Raw genomic sequence first — 15,621 nt, forward strand, 5'->3', positions numbered from 1 at the left:
GAAGACCAGTATCTCGCTTCTCCTGGCACCGTGACCAATTTCATTCGACATAAAGCCGGAAGTACGTTGACCCACCTCAATTTTACCGGAGCTCTTATTTCCTCTGGAATTATTGAGTACGTTGCAGAGAGTCTTGAGAGGCTGGAATCATTGATCGTAGGAAGATCCCAAGGACATCTGGAGACCGCCCTGGTGCAGGTTTTTGAACGGCTCGCCAAGCTGAGACACTTCGGGGTTATCGGCAATACATATTTTACAGGACGAGCCTTGAGCAAGACAGCTAATCACATCAGCAGTCTTGAACTAGAGGGATGCTTTTTCCTGAACAAAGATCACTTAATACAATTCATCAAGAGCAATCAGAACCTCAGAAGTTTATCTATTAAAAATTGCGACCGATCCAGAATAAGATATTCGGAGCACCTCGACATGATCGAGTTAATAAATGCCATCGGCTCCTCGGGATTAGAAAAACTGTGTTTCAAGTGGGCTAATTATCAAGACGACATCTGGAACTTCAATCTAAACCAGATTAAACTGAACGAGAATCTGACTACGGTTGAGGTCTCTTTGGGGTCAAATCGACCATCATCCAACTTGGTCGCGTGTTTCATCCGTATGGCTCCGCAACTGGAACATCTTACCATCTCAGAGTCAAGACTCGATTCAGTTGGGTTTCCTAGTATTCAAGGACCTCGACTGAAAACTCTCACCATCGCTAAACCTAGGAAGCACATCGGGAGATTCTATCAGAACATCAATCTGAGTGTAGAGAAACTGAAGATAATTGGTAATTATTTCTCATACTATACTCTGATGGAGATCCTAGATTCCAATCCTCTCATCGACACCATCGACCTCACGGGCATCACGTATTTTGTACACCAAGCTGAACTAATGGGCCTTTTAAAGCAAGAACATCCACCTCATATCAGGACACATAGAATCCTACTTCCACGACGAGAATCCTTCGAGAACAACAAGATTCCTGACCGTGTCAAGCCCGGCAACAAACCCTATAGAATTACTCTAGAAATAATTTAGTCTATAATAGTAGATACGTAACAATAAACATAGAATTATTTTTCTATATTAAGAGCAAGTATTAATTGGATTTGTCTTCGGAAAATTATTTCCTTTGTCAAGCTCGGCAACAAAATAAGTCCAATTAAGAGACAAAAAAAAAAATATTATAAACTAAATTTGAACACGGGAGAATCTTCTCCGTTTCCTTTATAGGAAGATTCAAATTTTATTAATAAAAAGAAAACCAAATTTTATACAAATTAAATAACCCAAGCTAAGTAATTAATTAGAAGTAGTATAAATTGTTTCAGTTACAGATATGGAGCTATCACTAGGAGCAACGGTCCTAAACCCTGGAAACATTAAGTAAAATGTAGGATAACGTCTGAATAATAAAGATAAAGAAAAAAGATAAAGAAAAAAAAATTAGAATAAATTAGCAGGAGTACCCTTGTGCCTGGTGATAGGCCCAAATCTAATCAATAAGGATCCAGAATATTGTAGTTAGCCATAGCTATTGTAGAATATAGTCTATAAGAATAAATAAAAATAAGGATAAAAGAAAATTTGAATAAGCGAGAATCTTCTCCGTTTTTCTTTAGAAAATTTCAAATTTTATATAGTATTCAAAAATAAAAAAAAAAAAAAAAAAAAATTTGGAAAAAAAAAAAAAAAAAAAAAAAAAGGGGTATTTTTAGATTTTAGCCTGTATGTTCAGGGCATTCTAGTATTAAGGATATAATTATATCGTAATACCAAGACATTATAATAAATAAATGAAAATAGCGATAAAAAAAAAAATTTTTGAATAAGCGAGAATCTTCTCCGTTTTCCTTTAGGAAAATTCAAATTTGATAGTATATGACCCAAAGAATAAAAAAAAAAAAAAAAAAAAAAAAAAGAGGAAAAAAAACTGTTCTTCTAACAGGGAGAATCATCTCCGTTTCCTTTCAGGAATATATTTTCTTTTATAACGAAAACTTCGAAATCTTATTAAAATTAAAACCTCTAAAAATTTAAAGAAAATTTTATTAATAAAAGAAATTCATGGTCGGTTCTAGTAGGGGTTTCCAGATTTCTTAAAGTAGGTCTTAAATCTCCTGATTTTTTTACCTGTAACCTTCTTCCAAAATGAATCTTTATCTTGTCATCAATGGGCATAAGCCCGGTTTATATCAAACCTGGAAGGAGTGTCACGAACAAATAGCTGCATACCCGAACCCCATCTTCAGGTTAGTCCATTCGCAGGAGGAAATGGACCAGTGTCTACAGAGCTGGCATGATATAGTGAGTTCATCCAAAAGAGATGCAGACGTAATATTTGAAAGGAACGGCGACGGAAGAATCCAAATCTACACCGATGGATCTTGCTTTGGAAACGGGACAACGAAACCAGCTGCAGGACTTGGAGTTTACTTTGGACCAAATCATCCCAAAAATCTGTCTCTGCCTTGTGTTAATAGGAATACTAATAATGGGGCAGAACTAGAGGCAATACTACAAGCAATAGAAATCATTATAGAACTCAACTTGATCAAAATTGATATCCATACAGATTCAGAATTCCTATGCAATAGTTTAAATTTATGGTACGACGATTGGGAAGGAAGAAACTGGTTAACATCGACAGGTAAACCCGTCACGTACAAGAATGAAATGATTCATATAAAGCAGCTCATGAAAACTCGGGATATTCGTATCCTTCACGTTCCAAGCCATCAAGGAGTTTTCGGAAACGAGCAAGCAGACCAACTGGCTCGCGAAGGAGCAAGAAGATCGAGCGCAATCCATCAGGGTTCGAGTCATCGTAACCAGTCGTCCATCAACTGACAAGATCCAAGGAGTGGGGAACCCCTTAGATCTCGGGGGGAAAATGTTATGTCCGACTCGAGAACTTATTAAAAATTTTTTTAATAAGAAACAAAATAATGCATATTAACGCCAAGTTCTTGCGTCTCTCATTCTCTCGATCTTCCTTACTTCCCCACCTAAGACCTTTTTAAGTTACTCTAAATGCGCGGGACACCCATAATTAACATTGACATATATTGAATTGTGTCAACGGGACATCTCGTACTATGCAACTCACTAAAAGAGACCCCTACCTAGGACCGTATCCCATGGTCGGAGCGTTTAAAATTTTTCAAGAGCAAGTTACTCTACCGAGCACAGGCTTGCTTTCCGGTCATAAGCTGATTTCGAAGTTTTCAGCGAAGAGTCGCAATCAGGTACAGCGGTATCCTCAAATCATTTAAATTACAAAGAAAAAAAAGTATAAATATATATAAAACAAAAGTATACAAAAATAAATTAGAATAGAGAAATCTATAATAGTTTCGAGTTTTGATAAGTGATTGTTGGTGTAATTGCTAGAAAGCATCGTGTAATTTTTATAATTGTGTAGTGGATCAATAAATATTAAAGAAAAATTATTAATATAAAATAGAAGGAAAACTGTTATTATTTCGATTATTTCATAAGTGAACCTTGTGTAGCCTTCAGAGGCATAGGGTAGTTAAGTGCAGACGTGCACCTAGTTAATAAATAAAAAATTTTGAAACCATAATAAACAAAAAAAAAAGAATTTGAATACGAGAGAATCTCCTCCGTTTTTCCTTTTGGAAAAATTCAAATTTTAAATTAAGAATAAAGAATAAATAAAGAAAAAAAAAAACAACGAAAGTAAATAAAGCGAAAAGAGAAGGAGTAAGGCAGATCATCCACTAGCCGAGAACCAGAGGGAGATCCTGAGGATCCAAGGATACAGGGTTCCTGGACCATCAGCCATTCAAGGTAGTACAAGGAGCAGAGAGGACATAGAAGTAAAGCGGCACCTGCAAGTAGTAAGTCTCGATTTTAATTGCTGGAATCTTTCTTTTTATTTACCCTATTTCACGGCCATCCTGGGGAAAGTTCTACTAAGTTAATTATCGATTTATAAATAATTTGTCTAATTATTTATTTTATTTACCGAGACACCCTATAAGCGAACTTGATAAAAATTATATAGAGAGTGAGAGAGTCAGACTTGCAATCGAAACGATTCCCAAAACAAAATAAAATAAACAATTGAGCATTTCGCTCAATTGGAAAAATACATTAGTTAGTCCGAGCGTCTTCCAATCACGTTACCAATAAAAATTATTAAAGATATTTAATAAACGAAAAATCCCGGACATAACAAACACGCCCGAACCCCACCATATTCGCCGCAGTGCAATCCCGTTGAACGTACGAACCGGGTAATTGGACCAATGATCGCGCAATTTGTCGGGACAAACCAGAGAAACTGGGATAAACAAGTTCCGGAATTCGCAATCGCGTATAACACCGCGAAACACGATGCCACGGAATTTTCCCCGGAGTATTTTAATTACGGCCGCGAAATACAGCCTCCCTCGTTGGTGAGATCTCGAGCCGAACAAGGGAAAAGCGAGATGTACGACCCTCATCGGGCAGCAAAGACTTTGGAGGACACAATGGAGTTAGTCAAAGTAAACTTGGCACAGGCTTATGAGAAACAAGCCAAGTATTACAATCGAAAGCGAGGTTCTTGGCAACCAGCTCCTGGGGATCTGGTCAGCAAGAGAGAACATCACTTGTCATCCGCGATTGATAATTTTTCGGCTAAACTCGCTGAGAAGTTCGCTACGGGCTTTACCGTGACTAAAGTCGTAGGACCTTCGGTATACGAAGTTACTAAGGAAGGTAAAACCTTCACCGCGCACCTTAAAGATTTAAAACCCTTTCACGAGGGAAACCCCCTGAAACCTGACCGCGACCTACTTGACCACGAACAACTTGACCGTGACCACGAACAAACGGAACCAGAATTAGACGAAACCTTGCAACCGCGTCGTATAACTCGGGCTATGGCCAGAAAGGCTAATTCTCCCCCTATCACCGAAGACCCGGATTGAAATTGGGCCACCCCGTAAAAGGACTAAAATTCTAATACTATCTGTGTTTTTGCTTAAACAAACTAATTACTACTTTACTATTACTATTTCTTATTACTATTCTGACTTAAATACTATTTCTTATTTATATGACTATTATTTTTCTTATACTATTATTATTAAAACGTATACTTTGTTTACGCCTAATTTCTTGTATTATTGGGTTATTTTTTCTTATTATAAACATTATTATTTTCTTTTAGCAATGAGTTATTATTATTACTTATACTTATATGGCTGTGTTTTTAAAGTTTAAGTTCAATGAATCTAGCGAAATATAAAATTATATGGATGTACGGTATGAGTATGTGAATGCGCGCCCGAGCGAAAATTATTCTTTAGTTAAGTATCGTTTTGTTGATTGATTAAATAAAACTGTCTATACTGAAAAGACCCCTCTTCAACCCTGGACTCCGGCGAGCTAAACCGAGCAGAAAGGGGTAGTGGTATTAATTTATACATTCAAATTTTAGTAATTAACAATTATTTCTCTTGTTGATTAAATCGATCATATTTTTAATCACTAATTCTGGTTCGTCTAACTTCCGCGTTACTGACGACACATAAAAACTGACTTGACTTCTTCTCTGACACTAATCAACTAATTAATTACTCTGTTATATATTTTACAATTAAAACCCAATTATACCCGTTACAAATTTTTTTGTAAAATTTGTAACGGGTATAATTGGGAATTTATTATAAATATATAACAGAGTAATTAATTAAATGATTAGTCCCAGAGAAGACGTCAAGTCAGTTTTATATGTCACCAGAAACTCAGAAGTTAGACGAAACAGAAATATGTATTGAAGAACATTAGTGATTAAAAATATGATCGATTTAATCAACAAGAGAAATAATTGTTAATTACTAAAATTTTAATGTATAAATTAATACCACTACCCCTTTCTGCTCGGTTTAGCTTGCCGGAGTCCAGGGTTGAAAAGGGGTCTTTTCGGTATAGACAGTTTATATTAATCAATCAACAAAACTTTACTTAACTAAAAAAAAAGAACTTCTTTTCCATAAGGAAGAAAAACACAGATTTAGACAAAATAATACTAGGATTTATTTTAAGTAATTACAATGGCTCCCAGCCCTTTTCTACTACCTCTTACAATAATTAATATTGATAATTAACACGGTTTTAATATTCTATAATCACGGCTTATTGTTTATTTAACAATTTACACGGTTTATTGCTATTTGAGCAATTTATTCACGGTTTACACGGTTTACACGGTCACGTAATATATAAGCACACACATACTCAAAAGTTCGCGGTCTACAACGCGGTATTACCCTTCCCGGGTGCTTCAAGGGAGTCTGGTCGACTACCCCGTCGGCCCTATACGAAGTCCCGTCCTAGAGGGTAAGCGGATGGTCTCCGTCTAACCCCCACCTACGCGGTTAGTTTCACCTACCGTACCTCAGCAGAAGGCCTTAGTACGGGGACACCAAATCTCCCCGAGAATACAAATTTCGCTTACCTTGATCCGGTCGGACATGGGGTAGGCGAAGTTCCAGATGTTGTCCAGGCAATGGTCTTCCTCTAGAAAACGTCTCGGGAGACTAAGTTGCCTCTACGGGCTTAAATGCGCGGTTTTATCATTATATCTATCCGCTGTAACTGTGGACGGGAATAAATTCCATCGCCCTCTGTTGTTGACATCAAGAGTATACGGTTTGTGAAATTTTTCTAATCTAATCTAATCTCTCAGCTAATATTTCTCGTATTTCAGTTCATTTTACAATTCTTTCAATCTCTTGAATCTTTTAAACGATTCATTTAAAATCTCTATCAGCGTTTTTATTTTATTTCCTTTGATTTTGACTGCTCAGGACTTAGAATAATTTTCGCTCGGGCGCGCATTCACATACTCATACCGTACATCCATATAATTTTATATTTCGCTAGATTCATTGAACTTAAACTTTAAAAACACAGCCATATAAGTATAAATAATAATAATAACTCATTGCTAAAGGAAAATAATGATGTTTATAATAAGAAAAATAAACCCAATAGTATATACAAAAGTATAAGTCATATTAAATAGAAACATAAATAAGTAATAGTTTTTAAGTCAATAGACATAAGAGTAGTAATAAGTACAATAGTAGATTAGTAATTAGTTGTTTAAACATAGTATTAGAATTTTAGGCCTAGTTTTAAGCATAGTAGTTTTAAGTAATTATAGTAACAATATAAACGATAGCCATGTTAATATAATAATATACACGATAAGTAATAATAAGAACTAGTGGCAATAAGTAAATCAAGAGTAATTAGATAGAATAGTAAATATAAGAAAAATAGTCATGAAGTAGGATTAAGTTATAAGTATATGAAATAGTAATGATACAAATAGTAATAGTAAAGTAGTATTCATTTTCACAGCACTATTTAAAAAAAAATCACAGGTGCCCTCCGTACTGGTCACTCCACTCCACCATCACAACCCCCAGGAGTTTATTAACGAGTATAACTTATATTTATAATTAATATATTGTATCAAAGATTTATTTGGTATTTTATATAAATAATTTAATCCAACAATTTTCGGGGAAATACTCAGTATTTATTTTCCTGGGTCTTTTTCCTGCTGTATTTAATTTGTTTTATTATTTTATATATATTTTTAATTGTGCTTATTATTTCTCTGAGTATTTCTTTTTTTTCAATTTCAATCGATTTTATCCGCTTCGAACAAGCTGCTCGCTCGGATCAATCCTCGCAAATTTTCCCCCTGATAAAATATTTCGTCCGTATTATAGAAACGGTCTGGCGCCTACGTGCACTAATCCAGCCTGAGGAGCTGGTCCAGGCACACCCTTATTTTATTATTTGTAATTTGATATAACTATTGTTTATTTAAAAATTTAAAAATTAATTGAAATGATTTTTATCATCATTTTATTTTTCCGGACTTTTGAACTTATAATTTTTTGTTATACACGTGGGTGACCGCATATGGTACTGGGGTTGTTTGCGTCTCCGTCGCGAATTTAAAAACAGTATTCGTTATAACTGTTACAATATTCAATCGTAGTATAGAATTACATAGATTAATTTATAAAACATTAGTTTCTGATGATGATAGTAGTACATATAAAACGATTCTCGATTCAAATCCATATTGTGATTATAATATCACGGTAGAGAGAATTAAATGTGTAAATCATATATTTCGTAGAATGGGCTCAAAAATTCTAATCGCTTCTAGACTTTCTGATAATACTGTTTCGCACAGACGAGGTGTGGCTCTTCTTCGATTAAAAATCAAAGCTAGTGGGTTAAAAATCTGTAAAATTATAACACTTGAGATTGATCGATTGAGAAAAGAACTTGAAAACGACAGTCTATCAAAGAATGACAGATTGCAGATTTTCGAAAAAAATACAGAAATTTTGCGAAAAAATATTCCCATTGCAGCCCTTTATGTTTTTGGTGATCATGATAAATGTCCTTTCGAATGGTCTTGTGATTTATCCAAAACTAATTATCTCATTAAAATTAAAGAGTTTGGTTTGTACCCACGAGTCGAAAAAATAATGGATGATTTGAGTTCTAATGCAGACCATTTACTGCATAAAGAAACGAGCAATCAGATAGAACAATATCATGCAATTTTAACTAAGTATTTCTCTGGTAAAAGAATTTTTTATAACGGTGCTGATGAATTTACTGACAGAATCTACATGGGCGCTCTTGATCAAACGACATCAGGAGCTCCACTGTCGACACTTCTTAAATTTTGTAAAAAGAATGTCTCTTCAGCAATTGAGAAATTAGAAAGGGAAAAAGATTTACAAAAACAGAGTAATAAAAAATGTCGAATGGCTAATAAAAATAAACCAAAAGGAAACCGTCAGTATTTTGGCCCTGGTAAAGGTTACGGTCCAAATACAGTTCAACCTGATTTAGTTGAAACTCATCCGAATGTTTATCAAAAAAAAAAGAAGATCATCATGAAAAGCTTCGTGATCGCCAAAGAAATCGAACTTTCCATGAAGCACAAACTAAGGAACAATTAATTTATGGGAAACCTCATAATTTGAACTCGATATGATTCCTAATTTTATGACCGGAAAAATATGCCGTATGTTAGAAACAAGTTCATGTGTACCAGTCATCAATAATATATGTAATCCATTTATATTTGATGATGACATTTTACAGACTATGGTAAATCACAGAGAAAAATCTCTTCGACTTTTAGAATCTGAAATTCGTCACAATATTTCACCATGCGGTATATTTATTTTCGAAGATGAAGAAAGCTTTTACTTGTGTGCTAGGCCTGACGGTCTAGTTGATGATGATTCTATAGTCATTCTTAGCTGTATTTCAGATGATGAAAAAACGAACGTTGATCAAGTATTAAATGGTAATAGAAATTTTAAAAATTTATTTTTACAAAGTGCACCAAACAGAATTAACGACAATCATGTCCTATATTACATGATTCGAGGACAGCTTCATGTCACTGGCAAAGATTTTTGCTATTTTGCTGTTTATACCCCAAACGACTTGAAAAGAGCTAAACTAATTGAGAGAAGAGATACCTTTTGGAATCGCTGTATGAAATCAAAACTTGATAGATTTTACCATTTTGTTTTAATTGATGAAGTTATTGACAGTAGAATTAAACGAAGTATGCCTATTCGTGAAGCGGCATTTACAATTAAAGCCAGGGCTAAAAAAGCTCAGAAAGAAGTTGATAAATCAGCAAAAAAAGCCCATCAGCAAAATAGTGCTTTAAATCAACCCGTAGATTCTTCTATTGGTGATGATTATCAAGAATTTATTAATGTTTATCGAGAAATCGTTTTGAATCAGAAACTAGACGATTATCAACAGAATATCTTGACTACTGACAACTACTTGGATGATATCTCAATTTCACGTGTTTTATTATTAGTTGAGAATTTAGGTTTTACGATTCTATTGCCAATTACTATTCTGGAACCACGAAGAGAATCAACTTCAAATAATGAAATATTGATTTTAGGTGGTTATCAGACTAATCCTCATTGGTGCTGTTCATATTTTAATGGTCAATACGTGGCTATATATGACAGTTTGAATCGCGGTAATTTGACTAAAATGTCCAATGTCGAACAAAATTTTTTGAAAATTCTCTACCCGAAAAGTTCAATAATTTTCTATGAAGTTACTCGACAGCCTGACGGTAGTAGTTGTGGAGTGTATGCAGCTGCATATGCCACATTAATTGCACTGGGTGGTGATCCAACTCAATTGGATTATTCACAAAATGCGACAGCAACTTTTTTGGGAAATAATTGCAAAAAAGCAATTAGTGCAGTTACCGTGTAGTCCTAAGATCTAAAACGTTAAGAGTGAAAGTTAAAAGAATTTTTTCGTCTCAACACTTGTGATTTTTATGATTTCCAAATTATATATTCTTTTATATTAAACTATACTAGAATATAACTACACTATATTCTACGAAAAAATTCGACCCACACATGATTTGGAAGCCTTACTGATGAGTCCAATATATTATGTTTGTTGGGTCTAATTAGACACGTACAGTTCTTTAGAAACTCCAAATACGTCTTTCACTTGACAATTTCGAATTTTAGTGGCTACTTTTTTCAAGTGAAATCTTTTATAATTGTACACAGATGTATATGTACAAATTCATTTCAGAGTACTACAGCTTGGTATGAACTACAAACAACTTTTATTGTTACAGTAGAATAATATTGAATTAATAATTATAAGTAAATATACAATGTCTTTTGAATATCAAAGTTACGAATAAATTTTTCACAGTTTTTTTTTTTTTTTTAATATGCAGAACCTCATAATGATATTCAAAACAATACTTTTTCTGTGTTCAATAGAGATTTCCTCTCACGTATACCATGAAGTACAAATCTCTGTTAATAATGAATACATATTTATGGTCTAAGGCAGAAAGAGACTGAGAAAAATAAGATTTAAAATAAATTTTATTGGTCATATTCGTGACGAAACCATTTATTTATAAAATTATTTATAAAATAACCATCACTAATTTGATAAATCTGACATACCTTTGATACTATTTCGTAAATAATTTTAGCTTCTATTTTTCCAAGAGCTCTACTCTCTTAAAACGAGTCAGTAAAAAGTACTCTAGTCAGTGAATATTCACTGCACAAATGGTCTCAAGTATATCACTGTTTCTATCCATGTGAAATACTTGGTGCTGATTCTCAAGAAATAACTCGCTGATTTGCGATACTTTCCACTGATTCCAATGTTAAGAAAGCATTTATGCTCATAAGGGCGTGCCATTTAGAGGCGACTTTTTTTTTCAACAAAAAAACAGGCTGAAAGCTTGCAGGAAGGTGAGAAAAGAAGCTTGTTTAAAGCGGAGCTCTTAATATTAATATTTAGAGGTACCTATTTCTAATTTTCTATTTCCCAATTAAATAACATGGGAAAAAACAATTTTTGTTTTCTATTTTTCTAGCTCGGCATTCCCACCTCATATAAATAAGTCCATAGGATATTCTTGTAGAGAATTTAACGTTCCACAAAAAGGTCTCATCATTTTTTGATAAATCCATCTATTCGAGAGTTATTAGAGCTAGAAGTCAAATTTATAATAAATTTCCAGATCTTTTTACTTTCTCAGCTAAACTATCAGAGTTGTCAAGAGATGTCGTAGTACCTTTTTAATAGACGATTTTATTTCCTACAAATTATTTTCAATGAAGTTTATTTAATTTCCGCATTGTTTTCTATTCATTTTCATTTTAAGTTCAAACTCTTAAAATCTATCAGAAAACTATTTTTTTAAGAGCTTGATATTAAAATTAAAATAACTAGAAGACAATACGGAATTTCGAAAAACTTTGTTCATAATAATTTGTCAGGATTTAAATTACCTACAAAAAATTTCTTATGACATTTTGTGATCAGTCTGATAGTTTTGCCGGAAAAGTAAAAAGAGCTCAAAATTTACTATAAATGTGACTTCAAGCTCAAATAGCTTTTGAACAGATGGATTTATCAAAAAATGATGAGACTTTTTTGTAGAGCGTTTGATTTCCTACAAAACTAATTATTCCACATAAAAATCCGATAATTGGTTTGTGACCTAGAAAATTCTTAAAAAGATAAATTTTTTTTCTTCGTGTTGTTTAAATCGAAAATAAAAATTTGCGATCCGCGACTTCTCAATATTAAAATTAAGAGCTTTACTATGAAGCGTTGACTGACTATGTATTTTATGTAAAAAAATATGACGAATTCAATGGTGCAATTTGCACACATTAAAATCGGCGTTAGGCTAAATTTCAATCGAAATTTACATAAAGCTTATAGGAAAGAATTACCGAAAAAATTTGTTATTTGAAAGCCTAATGATTGCTTAATTTGAAGCACTTAATTTTTTTTATCGAAAGGTAAATTGGAGCTTAAATTAATTTTTTTGTATAAATTAATGCTAGCAGCTAATTGACCTATTGACGTGGGACTCATAGCTCTGAGTGACTGGCGGCAATGCGCGCGCAACTCTATTGTTTAAAATACTAACCATGTTGAGATATTTCATACAAAATTACGAATTGACCAGACAATAAATATTAAACATTTATTATTGAATTAAATATAAAATATTTACTGTCTAGTTGATTTGTTAATTTCTATATAATATGTCACTACGATGAGTATTTTAAACAGGAGAGTTGCGCGCGCATCGCCGCCGGTCACTCAGAGCTGTGCGTACCACGTCTATGACAACGAGTGTACAATAGAAAGAGAAGAGACTTCTCTTTTCAATTGTTGAAAAAAAATGCTCTCACTCCCGCCAATATAGAAATATATCATGCGCGTCGTTTTTTTCTCTGAAGAATGATAAACAGTTTCTTCTCTCTCTATTGTAAGCAGTTTAAACTAAAATAATGGACAGTCTACGATCAGTTGATTCATATCCAATGTATTGTCTCCTTCGTAAAAACTAAATTAACCTATGTAAGTATATTTCATTTTTATTTTAATTAATTAATTTTAACCATTGCATTTCAATTAAAATGATAAAAATGATACTAAAATTAACGTATGATAAATGTATATAATAAATTATTGTTCAGTCACGAGCTTAGGCAATTTGAAAAGCTTCGTGCATTTCCGCTACGATCGGGAGTAGCCGAACTCGCTACTGACTTGAGTGTCAGTATAGTGCCGGGTCACTCGCTATTTGGGCCCGACACATACAATTTCTTGCTCATGACCGTGCCACGGCGGCATGAGAACCCGCTACCAGCCGGCCAATCAGAGAAATTGGCGGCTAACTATTTCCTGTTGGCGCGCTTTTAAGCCAATGGGAAAATTCGTTACTGCAGCCATGCTGCCACGTCACCACCGAGCAGCCACGAAGGAAGAAGACACCGTCTCAATATCTAATCTACATCGTGCAGTCTTACTAACCACCACGCGTTTTTAACCGCTTTACTTGTCGCATTCGCTATCGCTCATCTATCTTGTCGCATTCGCTATCTAATATTAATTCTCACCATATTTAACTGTATAAAGCGTAAATAAATAACCTAATTATTTATCGATAAAATCTGTGTAATTTTTAATTGTTAAAATTCCATCACACCTAAACCAGATCGTTTTTACGCATTCGCTCACTTTACAATTATCAAATTAATTTTGGATTAAATACGTCAGTATTCTTTTTGATTATTATAGATAAAAAATACAACCATACTAATATTATTATTATTATTTTTTATCATTACTACAACAAATATTGGAAATATTAATATTATAAGTTTCTTGAATTGATAATAATAATAAGAATATTGATAATAATAATAATAATAATAATAATAATAATCGATATAACAATGAATGTTTTTTAGATTCTTTATCGGTAAGAGTTTAAAACTGATATTTTCGCTGCTTTATTTTGGATTTAACCCGTCAAAAGGACCATAATGAACGGATATAACTGCAAGAAAGGTAGTTTCTAAGAAATTAATTTTTCTTATTACGGGTAGGGTAAGTTGGCAAATATATAGATGATCCTGAAGTTAAGAGACGATTTGCATTTTTCGTTTTTTTTTCTAAATAAGTCAATTAAAAAAAAAAATATACACACGTAGAAAATCGAAAAAATTATTGGTGCAATTTTTTTTAATAATTTGACGTTTTTGAATAAATCGAAAAATTATTAGACGTCGGCAATCTTCAGTCTCATATAAATAAAAGGTTAAGGAATTATCGTGGTTGTTTAAAAACAGAAAATTGATGAATTTACAATATTATCTTACATTTCCATAAAAATTATACAGTATATAAAAAAAAATAAAAACATTGAGAAAAATAGTGATATACAATTGAAAAATTAAAAAAAAAAATTTTGTTAAGATAATCTAAATACTATTAAGTGAGAATGTAGCGATAGTGAAGAGAATTTACAATAATAAATAAACGAACTAAACGATTGGGAAAATAAAATTTAAAAAAATCCATAGATGAATTTTTAAATTCTACAAATTCAAATTTTTGTATTTTTTATCGATATACATTTCATTTTTTTATTGATCATTCATTATGATTTAAAAATCATAATGATTGTCAGATGTCTGCTGCATTCACTCTCATGAATATTAATGTATCAATTATTGATTTAATACCAATATTTTAAGTTTTTAGTATCATTTTGGGTTGTCTAATTTAATCTAATATTATAGGGCGAAGGAAGAGATTGAAGAAAAAAGGAACAGCGACGAGTAACCAAGGTAGTAGAGGTGCTTCAAATAGACCACGAACTCGGCTTAGTGTAAGGCAGCTGCCAAGGCCCTTGGTGCCAGGCGCCGTCAACAACGTGCAGCATCCAGAAGCTCAAATGCAAGCAAATGTTAACAACGAGCCACTAAGGCCCCTGGTGCCAGGCGCCGTCAACAACGTGCAGCATCCAGGAGCTCAAGTGCAAGCAGATGTTAACAACGAGCCACCAAGGCCCCTGGTGCCAGGCGCCGTCAACAATGTGCATCATCCAGGAGCTCAAGTGCAAGCAGATGTTAACAACGAGCCACAAAGGCCCTTGGTGCCAGGCGCCGTCAACAATGTGCATCATCCAGGAGCTCAAGTGCAAGCTGATTTTTCACGGCCACCGCCGAGGCTACCACAACGATCCTCTCATTCCAAGCCGCGCAAACCAACGCAACAACAAACAGCAGCCACTCTGCCGTCAAAGCGGACTGTTAAAGAAATACGAAAATTCAACGCATACTACCGCAAGCTGAAGCAAGAAGAAGAGAAATATGAGCAGCAACGGAAACTACAGCAGCAACTGCGACCACAGCAGCAGCAACTGCTACCACAGCAGCAGCAATTGTTACCGCAGCAGCAGCAAGTACAGCAGCAGCAACTGCTAGCACAGCAGCAGCAACTGGTGCTACTGCAGCAACTGCTACCACAGCAGCGGAAATTACAGCAACAGCAGCAGCACCTACAACCTAATTTTTTCGTTTCCCCTGCTACAATACAACAACCCCACTACCCATTTACTCCAATCAACTCGCCTTATCCCTGTCAACCTCACCCGTATCCGTGCTCTTTATTATTTATAAATTGTCTTATTGAGAGGTTTGCATGTTT

At 34.0% G+C, this 15,621-nt stretch overlaps 2 protein-coding genes across 2 annotated transcripts; both read left to right on the forward strand.

The window, feature by feature from the left end:
* Positions 1-1,943: 1,943 nt before the first annotated feature.
* LOC130669780 (ribonuclease H1-like) lies at positions 1,944-3,049 on the forward strand. Its single transcript, XM_057472844.1, has one exon. The coding sequence runs from the start codon at positions 2,158-2,160 to the stop codon at positions 2,854-2,856; it is 699 nt and encodes a 232-aa protein (XP_057328827.1). The 5' UTR covers positions 1,944-2,157; the 3' UTR covers positions 2,857-3,049.
* Positions 3,050-4,280: 1,231 nt separating this feature from the next.
* LOC130670441 (uncharacterized) lies at positions 4,281-4,946 on the forward strand. The gene has a single exon (XM_057473847.1). The coding sequence runs from the start codon at positions 4,281-4,283 to the stop codon at positions 4,944-4,946; it is 666 nt and encodes a 221-aa protein (XP_057329830.1).
* The last annotated feature ends 10,675 nt before the right edge of the window (positions 4,947-15,621 follow it).

Source organism: Microplitis mediator, chromosome 6 (genome assembly GCF_029852145.1).
Source record: "Microplitis mediator isolate UGA2020A chromosome 6, iyMicMedi2.1, whole genome shotgun sequence".
Taxonomy (NCBI): domain Eukaryota; kingdom Metazoa; phylum Arthropoda; class Insecta; order Hymenoptera; family Braconidae; genus Microplitis; species Microplitis mediator.

Bases quoted from the DNA above. Each gene is read 5' to 3' on its own strand.
- LOC130669780 (XM_057472844.1), top strand. From the start codon at position 2,158: ATGAATCTTTATCTTGTCATCAATGGGCATAAGCCCGGTTTATATCAA.
- LOC130670441 (XM_057473847.1), top strand. From the start codon at position 4,281: ATGATCGCGCAATTTGTCGGGACAAACCAGAGAAACTGGGATAAACAA.